Source organism: Centroberyx gerrardi, chromosome 1 (assembly GCF_048128805.1).
Source record: "Centroberyx gerrardi isolate f3 chromosome 1, fCenGer3.hap1.cur.20231027, whole genome shotgun sequence".
In the NCBI taxonomy this organism is placed as follows: Eukaryota; Metazoa; Chordata; class Actinopteri; order Beryciformes; family Berycidae; genus Centroberyx; species Centroberyx gerrardi.
The window spans coordinates 5,653,968-5,668,044 of record NC_135997.1 but is presented as its reverse complement, the minus strand read 5'-3'; the positions used below and the strand labels follow the sequence as shown (position 1 = coordinate 5,668,044).

General features: G+C 41.0%; 1 protein-coding gene across 1 annotated transcript; it reads left to right on the top strand.

Annotated features, from left to right (window-relative positions):
- The first annotated feature begins 1,527 nt into the window (after window positions 1-1,527).
- Window positions 1,528-13,742, top strand: LOC139909194 (uncharacterized). The gene is made up of 4 exons (XM_071896183.2): window positions 1,528-1,606; window positions 6,242-7,081; window positions 9,779-9,949; window positions 11,616-13,742. Exons 2-4 carry the CDS (start codon window positions 6,262-6,264, stop codon window positions 11,735-11,737), a joined length of 1,113 nt encoding a protein of 370 aa, XP_071752284.2. The 5' UTR covers window positions 1,528-1,606; window positions 6,242-6,261; the 3' UTR covers window positions 11,738-13,742.
- The last annotated feature ends 335 nt before the right edge of the window (window positions 13,743-14,077 follow it).

The following is a 14,077-nucleotide window of genomic DNA, read 5'->3' as shown; positions in this document are numbered from 1 at the left end:
TGCCTTTTGTTTACTATTTTGCACAAAAGTTTGATGCAAGATTTATACATTTTTATTATTCCCATCCCCCCTGGTGTGGCTACATATCCACTACACGATCCCATTAGCTTCGACACATTGGCGAGCCACGTGAGGTGCAATCAACAAGCTGTTTGTGGGGAACTTGGAACAGTGCGCCACTGTTCAGCAACCGTGAATGAGCATTTCATGCCAGTATCTGCAGCTGACCTCGTAACAATGATACCTTCGCTGCAGTATTTTAAATGTCATTAGATTGAGTTAACAAACGGAGCAGCACCATATGTTCGCCGCACACTAGGGCCCATTTGCAAATACGCGTGAATGTTTTTGGTTATTATGCAATAATATGCATAAAATTGAGGAAAAATTAAAATTAAGGAAAACCTCAACCCAGCTCAAGACTGATGTTCTAAGTCGTTTAACAGCTTGAAGCATAAGGAAATATCATTAATAAACATGTAAAATATAATTAATGGACATATGTTCTCAACATTGATGTGTGCTTGTGTGTGTATGAGTGTGTTATGTATCACCTTACTGAACTCCTAACTCCTATTGCTTTTGTGTGTTGTTTTGAATTGTATTTTATTTATTGTATCGTGTCACATTTTAACCAACCTGTGAAGCCAAAGGCAAATTTCCACTGCGATGGACAATAAAGTTCCATTCTATTCTATTCTATTCTATTCTGTGGGTTTGTGTGTGTGTGTGTGTGTGTTTATGTCAGCTGGAAAACAGAATGCTCATATGCATGTATGTTCAATTTTGTTGTGAATGGGCTTCAATTTTGAAACATATGAAGCACTTTTTAGGTCCATTCGAAAAACTAAGGACGACCACTCCTTAAGTTATTCTTACCTCGTCATCACAAGCGATGACTGCCACTTCAGCCGGCTCGCTGGTCCACTCTAATGAATTCAGCGTCACATGGCTCAGTTGACTGCAGAATAATACAAATACAATACTGACTCATGACGCACGGCACCTGTGAGTTCACATAGCCACACGTCACCGGTAGCCTGATATAGACCGGAGACAAAGGCATGGATGAAATCTGAGCTTGCCAGCCTCTTTTCTGTTGCCATGACGACAGCAGCCATTCCAATGCCACAGCGAGAAAAGCTCTGAGGACCTGTGGCCAGAGGCTCCGCCCACTAGGGGAATTCACAGATCTAACCTGGCAACCTGGAAACTTGGCAACCGCATATCAACAGAATCAAGTCATTTACATAGGGAAATGGCATTGGATGGCGGTAACAAATTAACATTCCCCAAAACCCACAGCCTGATCCTCTTTTCCTCGTCCACTAAATCATATTCATGTTTTATATATATATATATATTCATCCTCGTCCAGTGTGGCCTTTAACAGTGAAGAACTGGATGGAAGTCAGGGTGTGTTGCTATTGCTGGCAGGTGTAGAAGCAGGTTGAGCAGGTTCCTAGTTGTTCCCTGAATGCCACACTGTGGCCCTCCTCCCTCTCTCCCCGGGCCTATTGTTGATTCACTCTCATACGTTAGCTGCTTAGTGAAGAGATTTCATTGCCCGTACACCTGTTCTCATCTGGTTTAGCCCAAGAATAAGGTGAGTATTTACTGTGCTAGGCTTTCTGTTTTGTTTCCCGTCGTGTCTGTATATTGGATGGATCAATTTCGTGTAAATCCTTTTGCCTGAATGCTTAAAAAGTAATCAGATTTGAATTCTTTATATTTTCTCTAAGGAAAACAAATTAGAGCAAAAATCAATAACCTTGTTATTGTACAGAGGGATGATAGTGTAAAGGATCAGTGTCATATTTGGCAACATGAAGAAGTTAAAGCTAAAAAAAATGTGTTACCATTTACATTTTTTTTTTTTAGCTTTACCTCGTTCATGTTGTTCAAAATGTAAATGACAACACCTGGCAATTACTTTCTCACCAATTTACAAAAGATTGCTTCTATGAAAGTGGAAATAGATTGTCACAGTCAGAATTGCTTTTATTGTCTATGTGAATGTAAAAGGACTGTGATGTGTCGGCATCAAAGTCATTTGGTGCCGACACATCACAACAACATAGTTACACATTACAGAGTGACACATATAGCACAAGGATGTACAGAAGCTCACATAAAGTGCGCCTAGACAGCACAAGACATACAGTTACATAGGTATCATACAGGTATATACAGTCAATGTTAATGTAAATTCAAATGTTAGCAGTATTGTCAAGTAGAGCAGAAGTCCTGTGTATCATAGACTAGCATGAGATATTCTACTGAGGTTGTAAGATGCAGTAAACAGTGCAACAACATAATTATCAATATCAATGACAATAATACTATGGTTAACGGGTTGATAAATAGCACCGGACTGCACTGAACTTTGAATAAATAGGGTGATTTATAGCAGGAATGTCAAGCTAATCAGAGTCTGTGCGTGGGTTCAGACAGCGTTCAGTGTATTCAGGGTTCAGAGTGTGTGTGTGTGTGTGTGTGTGGGACTTGATGAGGGCTGATTGAGGACAGAAACAGCAGTTGAGAGAAGCTGTTGAGGTGATGGGTGGTGCGGGCTCTGACACACCGGCACCCTCTTCCAGCGGGAGCGGATTTGAACTGGCGGGTGTGTGAGTGGGCAGGGTCGGAGGCCCTGCCTGTCCCCCCGGCCCGGCGTGGTGCGGAGCCTCGCTGGTGGGAAGCTGACAGCCAACTATCCTCTCAGCAGGGCCGGCGATGTGCTGCTGCATTTATTTAGAGCGGGGGGGGAGACAGGAGTTGCACCACACGTTGATGTACAATGTGATGGAGGATGTGAGGGTATTGTTTTGTACCGGGAAAGGCTGTGACGCGTTGTGCTTGCTTAGTTGAGGCAGGAAAAACATCCACTCATGAGCTTACTTCCTTAAGTTGTCATATGTTGTTATCCAAGGTCTGAAATGAACACTTACCAAGCAGCAAATACTGGTAAGATTTGTCTTTGCCTGACAAATCAACAAGGGTCACCTGTCACAGTGGCTGGTAACTTTCTCAGACGATAACATTTGAATGCCTCGGTTATATACTGTACAGTCTTTTGTCTTTGACTGTTCTCAAACTTTGTCCCTGCTGACCATCGTACACCGTATCAAAACTCTGATTGGCTGCCTGTTACACTGGCTCTACATTTGCCAAACATTACTTGAGGACTAATATCAAAATGCGAAACATTCTATCAACAGAGTGTGTGTTAGGCGCAGGCTTCAAAGCGCTTTGCAAAAGTTGAATTCTGTTCAATTTCATGATAAATTATAAACTAACAAACTTGATCCATTGTATAAGTGAGTGAATGTTTGTGAGTGAGTGTTTTAAATGAACACAGTACCTCATTCTACGCCCAAAACAGCATTGGAAGCAGGGCATATTTCTATGAAAAATGTATGTTACATATTTTGTCCGTAAATAACATTCTTGGCAGGTGAATCTTTTTAGTTTATCAGCCATTCGCATATGAACCAAAAAGCGAATTTCTGACACTGATCCTATTAGAGGTGGTAATTCCCAAATTTATTTATTTTCACTCTTCTGAGGGCATTAAGCTCAAGATTGTTGACACTGCACCATGACCAGCTGGGCCACATCCCTAGTAGATGGACTCATTATTTTCCTTGATGATGCTCATTAGTATGGTATCATCAGCAAACCTGAGCAGCTTGACCAGCCATGCGCTCACACTGTAAGCAACGTGATCAACAAGTCACCGGTAGTCTATTCATTTCCTGTAGAGCTGAGCGACCAGGGAAACTCGGCCGACGAGTGGACGGTCAAAGAGCTTGTCGTCTGAGAAAAGTTGACCGTGGCTGAACTTTTCGTGGCCATCGCCCGTCAACAGCTAATCCGATTTGCGTACTTCCTCGTTTTCCTACTGATGTGATTTAATTTCATGGACAACAGTTCTGCCTGGAAAGTGTGAAATGTGTGAGAAGTTGATTACAGCTTCAAAGCTTCCCAGTTCTCTAGTTTGAAAGACTACAGGAATAAAAACGATGCTTGGAGAATGGTTGCATCCGTCACTGTGGTCGATTATAAGCTTGAAAATAATTGTATTGAGTCGTTTACTGTTTATATTCAGTTAATGCTACCTAATTAGTGCTGTGCCAGGAGGCTACGTTAACTTGTTGAAACAGTGTAATATTATGACAAGCCATACCAAGAAACACCTGATTTGCCTGCCTGTAGCTGCAGGCCGCTACATAGATGCAATCAGAGGCTCTCGCACCGCACACAATCTGTCACAGTATGCCCAGTAAGGGATAACTGGAGCTGCAGTCATTTGTGTACAGGAGTGGAGCAGAGGGGAGAGCACATAGCTCACGAGGCACCTGTGCACATTCACGCATACTGTTTCCCACCTGTCAGAAAGTCACTGATCCCATTGGAAATTGTGTCGGGGCTGCGTCGGACTGTGATAGGTTGCTGTGTAACGGTGCAGGGATGATTGCATTGAATGCTGAGCTGAAGACCACCAACAGGATCCTAATGTAGCAGCCAGGGATGTTGTTTTGCAGGACATAGGCCCATGTTCGCTGCACTGTCAACTGAGCTGGTCACTCTGTAGGCAAACAGGAGTGAGTCGGTGAGAGATTTGAGGCGGGACAGGACCAGTTGTTCAAGGATCTTCATTATGACGGTGTCCTGCAGTCGTTAAGGCAGCTGAGCTCGTTCCTCTGAGGAATGGGAACAACGGCGGATGTCTTGATGCAGATGGGGTCATTGCATGTGGTCAGGGAGGGTTTGTAAGATTGTGGTGAACACACACACACACACACACACACACACACGCCTCCTTCCTGATGGTCTATCTCCTCAGCAGTGTTGGGAAGCAGTTTCATTACACGTAATTAAAGTAGTAGTTTAACATAAATTTGAAGTAGCTTGGTGGTCGTTAAACTAAATTCAATTATAGCGTTTTTCAATTCAATTTAAGTGTTTTTAATTACTTTTTTGTCATTATGAGGTGTAGTTAACTACAGTAATTAGCTACCATCTATTTTGGGTGTAAAAGAAAAGAAGGGAATTGCTTCTTTTTTTTTTTTTGACCCAAAATTTGCTGATTTGCTGAGTTTCTGTCAGGCATTTGTCAGAGTGTGGGCATTATAAACACTGTGAACATTACTCGCTCTTTATTTCAAATAAAATAAAAGTTTTGTTATCATCCTTAGTGGTATTTTTGCAGGCATGTGATTTTGTATTATATGATTATATGATTTTTTTTTTACAAAGTTGTTTGTGCTTCTTTTTCGAAGTAACTTTAGTTAACTAGAAAACTATATTTCCTCTTGAGGGCAGCTTTGCTGTGGTTCACTTTCTTCCAGTGTGAAGTAAGTGGTAGCTTGTAAAACTATACTTCCAAAGTAGCTTTTCCAACACTGCTCCTCAGTCACTGAGAGAAGGGGTGTGTGTGTGTGTGTGTGTGGATGAGGAGGGGGCGGGGTGCAACAGTAGGCAGAGAGTGGAGAAGGGCAAGCACTCACTTGGCTAGTGGTGTTAAAGCCACAATCTTTGTTTGTTTGAGTCATTATGGATAGAGAAGAGGATTGGCATAGAAATGCAAAATAAAGGTTCTGTAACTTTCCCCTCCTATCGCAACTGAAAGAACTATTGATCTATTTCAACTTGATATTTGCAAACATTAGAAAAACTTTCACAACTTTAAATACATGTAAAACTGGCTTTTATTCTTCAGTTGTTGCACCAAAAGCTCTGTCAAACAATTTAAGAGTGTAAAAGATCAAAAACACTAGTTGTGGACATAGTATAAAAGACAATCACATTTTTCTTTTGCAATTGGCTCAAAATTACATAAGGAGGGCTTGTAGTTTTATTCCATATAATTATATTGTGAAACTGTTACCATGGGCCTAGTGTCACTGTCTCCCTGCATCAATGCCACCTAGACAAATTATGTACATCTATTGTCCTTGGCAAATGAAGAGATTCTGCTATTACATTTGCTACATCTCAACTTAGATAGATAGTTGCCCTGAGCTTATTTCAGGTTATTTTAACATACTATATATATGTAACACAGGACTCCATTAGGATAATATGTTGTTTAGTGAGCTCATACACATCCAAGTTGCTGTCACATTGGTTACATTGTGAATCTGGACCTATACCCAATGTTTGGCTCTTTGAAACAGGGAATTCATTAGATTTATCTCAAGAAATGAAATCATGTTTTATGTTCTTTCTTGCTTTTCAGAGCAAGACGGACGGGGGAAAATGGAACTGTATTTAAAAATCACAGCAGGCTTCCTTCTGCTTGTCCAAGCTTTTCACATGGCACTGGTCCTGGAATCAACTGACTCTCCGGGGCGCACAATTGATAAAAGTTGGCTTCGTGAACCAGTCAGAACTGCAGTTGGAAGCCAAAACACTGCAGTCGAAGATCAAGAAATGGACGGGGCTGGCATGGTGTCAAGTGATGATAATATTGTTGGGATTCCATACGGCTCCATGTCAATCGTTAGTGGAGAAGACGGGGACATGGCCAATCAACACAAGGATGCTAATGGAACCTCTAATGATGTGACCATTGTCACTGCCACCATGATTCCCATTTTTCCCAACAATACAACCAAGCAACCTGAATTGCCAGAAACTACAGCTCCAACAACAGGTCCCTCACAGTCAGGCCAAGTCAATGTAACAGGAGCAAAAGAGGAAAATCAGGATTCAACAACGGCTCTTCAAAACTCATCCACCGCTCATCCAGTCGCACAAAATTCCACCAGCTTTCCAGACCTCGCTAACAACACTGATTTACACGAGACGACCTTAGCACCAGAAAGCAACGATACACAAGAATCCACTCCAGAGACAGATACCTGGCCGACCAATAACGCAGAAAATATCACCAATGTTACAGCCACAGAAGCACCAGAGATAAACGAGGCTTCCGCCACACCTTCATCTACAATGGAGTTCCCCTCTGAGACTACAGAAATGATCCCTGCGACTATGACTACCATTGCTCCTAGCACAGCTGAAGAGGCTAACATGACAGACAAAGGTGCAGCCTCAGGGAGCAACTCAGAAAGAGGTACGGCTGCAGTTTCAGGTGTCACAGTATCTGGTGCACATTTTGTGTCCGGGGAACCGCTGTGCGTGTTGTGCCGAGCAGCGTGACACTGCTGTAAAGAAAGGCACTGAGAAAAATACAATTTGTGTGAAATTTCATGACCTCCTTACCGACTTCTGTTACAGTGGTTTGGTTTGATAACCGCTAATGAATGCATCAGCAATAAGGCCAAATAACGCGAAAAGCTGTTGAAGCCTAGTTTGAATGTAACATTACACCCATCGCTCAAAGGCACTTAAATTACATCACTGTTGCTTATTTTACACATTGCTTTATTCTGCTCTTTCCCTGACCCACATTTGCCTGCATCTATTTTCCCATTGCCGGAGCACAAACGCCCCTTCTTTCAATGGACAAGGTTGGATTGGATTTCAGGTGCTATCGATGTGCCCGTAATGAGTGAAGGGGTCTATTACAGCCACCTTCTCAGCAGGACAATGAAACCCTGTTTTAGTCAAACACCCTGAAAGAGGCGGTCAGGGACTGAGGTCAAAGCTGCTTCTGCTGCCGCGGTGCAGGGGCGTGAGACTACGCTATGGTGTCTACCACAAGATCAGGCAGATAGGACTTGAAAAGGCTGCTTGTGATATGCGGTGCAAGTGTCTGTAGCTTATTTGTTATATATTATGTAATCTGTCCGTCTATCTCTGTATCTATATCTATATCTCTCTATCAGATTCAGATTGAGGTTCAGAGAAAGCTTTATCGGCATGAATCAAGTTGTACTGAGTGTTGCCAAAGCATAGTACAATAGTACAGGATAAAATAAGATGCAATACAGATGAATACGGTACATTAAAGAATAGGCAAATTCAGTAATTGTAGGAACTCTACATACAATCTATCTGTCTGTCTGTCTGATTCAGAGAAAGCTTAACTGCCATGAATCAAGTATTACTGAGTTTTGCCAAAGCATATTACAACAGTACAGGATAAATGAGGGTACAATACATATGAATATAGTACAATAAAGAATAAGCAAAGTCAGTAATTGTAGTAGGAACTCTACCATCTATCTCTCTATCCTTTGTTTAACTGGTCTAGGAAGTCTATGAAGCTTATTTACAGCTAGGAAAGGTACATTTCCTGTGGAGAATATGCGGACTAGCTCACTATTAAGAACCTGGCAAGAGGAAAAGGCCTTGTGAGGGGCGGCATGGTGTTAGGATTAAAAGAAAACTCGCTTTACATGGAGAGATGTGACAGCGGGACGTAACACTAACAGATGAGGGCAATAAACTGTAGAAAAACAGTATGGGGAACAGCAGACATTACAGAAAGGCAAAACACCTTCACAGTTTACCATGACAGGCACAGCTTGTGTGTAACTCTGAACAAAAACCCAGTGGATTGTGCTCAGGTGAACATGAGGTGTGTTGGTGCCGGCTCACAAGGCAACTGCAAATGTCAGAGAAAACATTTGTCACTGAGTCCTTGAGAGCAATTATTGAGATAAAGATAATATTGTTCCGCAAGGCAATTTAAGTAATTGACCTTACTTCACCAAGGCTACATACAATCTGTTACAATGATTTCAGATGCTTTATGAATCATAATCAAGGTTGAGCTTCATCTTTTTAATGAATATATAACATTGACACTTAACGCCTACCAGGGCTTTGGATCACATTCATCTAGCTATATTTGTGTGCGTTTTGCTAAATCATACAATACATGTCCATGAGGAAAGCATGGGGGTGATGGCACTCCATAAAACGTATTAAAGAAATATAAAAAGTATAAGACTTAACCTCAATTAATCAGGCTAACACATCTCAGCAAATAAGCCTTCATCAGAGCATCATACATAGGATATTTAACCAAGTTTTTATAATCTATAAAGTCTGTGAAAAAAACTGTGTAGGTGGTGCTTTGCAATAAAAAAGACAACTATGTTCTCTACAATTTTAACAATTCCACTTGGCAAAGTAAATGGTTTAAACTTTTCAAAAACACTGATAGTAAACATTGAATGTTGTTGAATGTTGCTCAGCATGTTGGTATTTGGCTCATCCCTTCCACAGCACCTCACCTTAAGTCTGTTGTGATGGCAGGTTTTAGTGTAAGGACGCCCTTTGAGATGACACACACATTTCAACTTTGACTCCGCCTCTATGTGTGGATTTCACATCTGTCAATATGTGATGCCACAGATGTTAATTTAGTATGTACGCAGGCAATTTGATTTGCTCTATGCTAGATTTATTTGTAAGGACGGGGAATATATCAGTCATCCAGGAGAAAACGAATAAGTCACGTCACTCAAATCTTTTGCACATTAAGCCGAATGTAGCATCATACAACAGGAACTACATTAATGTTGAAATATTAGTTATCTTGCCGTGAGTACTACATTTAACCCCATTTAGTTGATGAATACAATCTGCTGCGCAAAAACATTCAAATGTCTTCATGAAATTATCACGTCTTTTGGCATGTTAATTGCATTAATTATCCCAGTGCAAATTAGACAAACAAAACTGTACAGCTGTCTAATTGAGTTGTATCTACAGAGAGAGCACCCACTGTAAACATAATTTCCAAAACACACTGCACTGATAATTATCTGGAAATTAACCTTTACAGAGAGAGAGAGCAGTTGATTTTTTGTTGTTGTTGACAAATTATTTATTAGTCTTTGTTTCCCCCCCGCTAAAGGTTTTGCATCAGATCTCCAGAGTAATAAAAGGAATGAAGCGTGGGGTGCCATCCTGGGAACGGCAGTGGCTGTGGCTTGTGTGGGACTGGTGGTGTACGTCATTCTGAAGAAGAGAAACCAGAAGGACTTTTCCCACAGGAAGCTGGTGGAGGAGTTCTCCTCAGACCCAGGTAAATGACTTCCTACTAACACACCTGGCTATCAAGTGCATAATGACGATCTTTGTGCACATTTTAAAGGAAAATTCCACCCTCAGACACTGTGAGATATCATCAATCTGTGATGTCCAGTGCATTCCAGGAGTTGTTTTGTGATTAAGAGTTGTATTTTACATTTTTGGTGCAGCCACTTTGCCTCAATCTGTCTCATCTACGTCTACTTTTTACAACTACATTTTTCAAAATGACTTTCAACATGAGAACGGGCGTGAACGCGTTGTATTCAATAGGTGTAGGTGGAGAGAGCAAGCGATGAGACAGTAAAAACAAGAAAGCGTGTTTTTCAAGTAAAAAAAAAAAAGTGAGTCACGCCCTTTAACCAAAACACACCATGTCTTGTGGCTGCAGCATTCTGGTATTGAGGCTACTGTCAGTGGATAAACTGGTATCTCTGCCTCTTCCACGATGGATTTCTCCCTGTATGATTGATGAATCTTGAAAGAAGCCCTTGCTCTTTGATTCTGACTGACACCAAAACCTGCCGTTTACCATTGATGTTTTAGATAGTTGAAAACATTTCTGCTTTTAAACTGCATCCACTGTAGCTTAGCTGGAAATATCTCAATGAGATGTCATGCTGCCTATGTTAGTCTATGGCTAGTTAAACATGGGAATAAGAAAAATACACCACCAAACAACAAAATGGACCCAGAAATGCAAAGTACATCGCCAAGAGCTGTTGTGTTGTAGGGTGGATTTTCCAAGTCCAAGTCCAAGATTATAGTCAAGGAGTTACCTTGCATTCAAGTGATGTCGGGTCGTACTTTTCTCCGAGTCGGGAGTACGTCACAACTCGGCCATCCGAGTAATTCGCGCTCATGTGCTTTATAATCGAAAAACGTTTCCTCAACTGTTTACACACACTGCCAGCCTTCTAGGCTAACGTTAGCAATCGAGCTAGCGATAGCCTAGCTAGCAAGCAATCTCCGGCTATTTCAGGCGATTACGAATGTAAATACCACAGGAAATTGAATGCTGTAGCACTGCAGTTATCAAGGAATATCCATGTCTTATACTTGTGGTTCATTTTCGGCTTTATTGTATGAAATTCCTTACATTCACGTACGTGTTCGGCCATGTTGGAAAGAGCGATTACGGGTGCCATGCCATTGTTCCGACGGCCCGTTATTCCGGAACCCCAATAGTCCGAACACTCCATGCCTGGCTCCATCCACAACCGTGGCTTCTGACAGCCTTGACCGTAAGCTTGCTCTAACCCTAACCTCAGTGACCCCATGCCTCAACCCAACCACCTCCGGGATGTCGGACAAATGGTCTTTCGGTCCAATGTGGGACATTTTTCGGACTATTGGGGTTTCGGAATAATGGGCAGTCCCCCGATTACGTCACAACTCGGCCAATTCGTGCTGCATCTACAATCCCGATTTCTCTGACTTGATCATCTGACATAATAAGGTGTTCATGTGGCACTTACTGTTTGGAGACTGTAAATCCGCCACCAACTGAATGCAGGGTCCATCACAATGTCTACATGTCACTGACAACTAAAAGAGTGGAATGGAACATATAGTATATTCCCGTGTACCACAGGGGCATAATAAGGCATGTAAATGAAGAGCTGTATAGTACGTTAAATGTTGACATGTCAAATCTCTAGTTCTCAGATTAGACAACAGTGAGCCTTTGGACTTGAACTATGGTGGTTCAGCCTACTACAACCCCGCACTCCAAATGGACAACATCCAGATGACCAACATGCCAGGGAACCACAAGAATTGAGAAGACTCCAAGACCAAGTCATGCACTCCCTTGATAGAAAGTCTGCCATTATGCTTACTGGCATTTGATACACAACCTATGTTTTGGAGTTATGGAAATAAGACTGTCAAAACAAAAAGAGACATTTGTGGACGGCACATTACAATGGCATTTGTATATGTCTACTGTCAGCTACCACAAATGAATACTTAAGTCAGATTATGCATTGCGTTGATTAGAATTATTGTATTGAAATAGAGGCGATCGCTGAAGAAAATATATTTGAAGTACACTGCAATAACAGCCAAAACTAAGAGGGCATAACTGTCAGCCATTTAAGTATGTTGCCAAAGGGAATGAAGTTTTTCCTCATGAAGATATGCACTCAATGAAGGATGTTTTTTTTTTTTTTTTAAATCACAATACCAGTTATAACTAAAATGCTTTAGGTACAGTATATGAAGGAATTTTAATTGTAACTTTATTTGTATAGGAGATTTTTCACCCAAGTGCTGTAAAAGAAGACAAGCAAAACAAACATTAACAGAAAATCAGCTATAGCAAAGAGACGACGCCTGTACCAGACTGGGCTCCTGCTGATGTTGCACTCAGCAGAACAGAAATAGCATGACTATGTAACAGAAATACTGTTGTAACCAAACAAATACACAATCAGACTGCAGCCTAAATGACAACCGACACAGCCGGCCTGGTAAAGCCTAGTCAGCAAAATTCAGAAGCCGGCGAGCAAACAGATTAACAATAACCATGGGAAGGCAATAAGAAGTTAAGATGAACACAGTGACAAAGGCATTTGAATTGCAATGGCAGCCGGTCCACAACTGGTAATCACAGTTTATGTGAAAGAAATGTAGAGAAGTGAAACATCACCCGTGATTTGAGTTTGGGCTTGAGATTTGAGTTTGTTTATGTGCAACAATGAGAAAGGTGGAGGGCGATGGCCTTGGTACTGTTTTGTTATTTATAGACTGAGGTTTTGGTATTCAGGAAGGGAGTTGTGTATTTGGTCTTAGGTCTGTTCAATAGCATCAAGTACATTATCATAATAGAGTGCTTAAATCTTCTGACCTCCAGGTGTCTAAACAGAGATTTGAGTTTCTTTTAGCCACAGTATGTACCTTGGAGAGTTATCTAGCATTTACCTGCTGCATACCTAGAGTAAAATTAGGACATACCTAACAACAAGCTTGCCTTTTCACCAACTAAAACCTGTTTTTTTTTTGTTTTTTTTCCTAAGTTTGGAAACTACAGGCAGCTTTGCTTTGACTTTGTGTAACAACCTTCACAAACTGACTGAGAGACTGCAATGCACAAGAATAAGAATGTCTCCCTTATTTGACTGATACGGCATGATCATGGTTTGAAGATACTACACAATTTATTATGATTAAAGAGGCAGGAAAAATGCAAGGATTAAATGTACTCAGTCTTCCTTATGTGTTATGCCTTTGTGTGACCAAACGTAACATTTTCTCATAATTGATTGATTCCAAACCTTTATTCCTTTTCTTTACTATAAGACAAAAAAGGGCCTTGATTATAGTACATGTGAAGAAATTAGATCTTGATACCTATTCCATTTTCATTCGTCATTACCTGAGTGACACAAGGGATTTAAGCCTGCACTTGATAAATATCCGCCCTGATTGTGATGGATATGATTGCCTCAGCTCAGCTTAAATAGCCAACGATAACTTAGAGATACAGTATATGACTCTTTGGTGCGATTACATGGTTGAGTGGCACGTGTGCAAGAGAGCAGGCAATTAATAAACAGTAGGTTTGCATGCTCTCACTTCAGCCACCAGACGGTACAGATGGTAGAAATATTTTGTCCCTCAGCTGACTGAGAGACAGGAGTTTTTGTGTCGCAGTGTTAAAGAATTGCAGTGGCTAATTATGCAGGATAGATGGATAATGGGAGACTTCTACATTGGCTATGATTGTATGTAAAATATTATGGAACTGGATGCTGCCTAAATAAACAAAAAAACATTCTTTCTCATTTTATCACTTTATGAGAAAACGCTTTCACAAGATGTTTACAAAGCATCTAGATATTTCCATTATCACTGTTTGGATTCAGATTTAGCAGAAAACATCAAGATATAATCCAAACAGACATCATACTTTTTATTAAACAAAGACGCACATGCTCACACACACACACACACACACACACAAACAAAAGAAGACAAACATTTTTGCAGAAGCGAAGATTTCTTTCATTCATTATAAAAGCTAGCTCCGTGGAGAGATTGTGCCTGTTTTAATTAAGCATAACAGGATGCGATTGTTTGGTGGGGTGCTGAAATCAATTAACTTATGCCAAGTCCTTGC

Excerpts from the sequence above, each read along its gene's own strand:
- LOC139909194 (XM_071896183.2), top strand. The coding sequence starts at position 6,262 with ATGGAACTGTATTTAAAAATCACAGCAGGCTTCCTTCTGCTTGTCCAA. Across the intron at positions 7,082-9,778 it reads AGGGAGCAACTCAGAAAGAG|GTTTTGCATCAGATCTCCAG; the intron begins GTACGGCTGCAG and ends CCCCCGCTAAAG. Across the intron at positions 9,950-11,615 it reads GGAGTTCTCCTCAGACCCAG|TTCTCAGATTAGACAACAGT; the intron begins GTAAATGACTTC and ends TCAAATCTCTAG.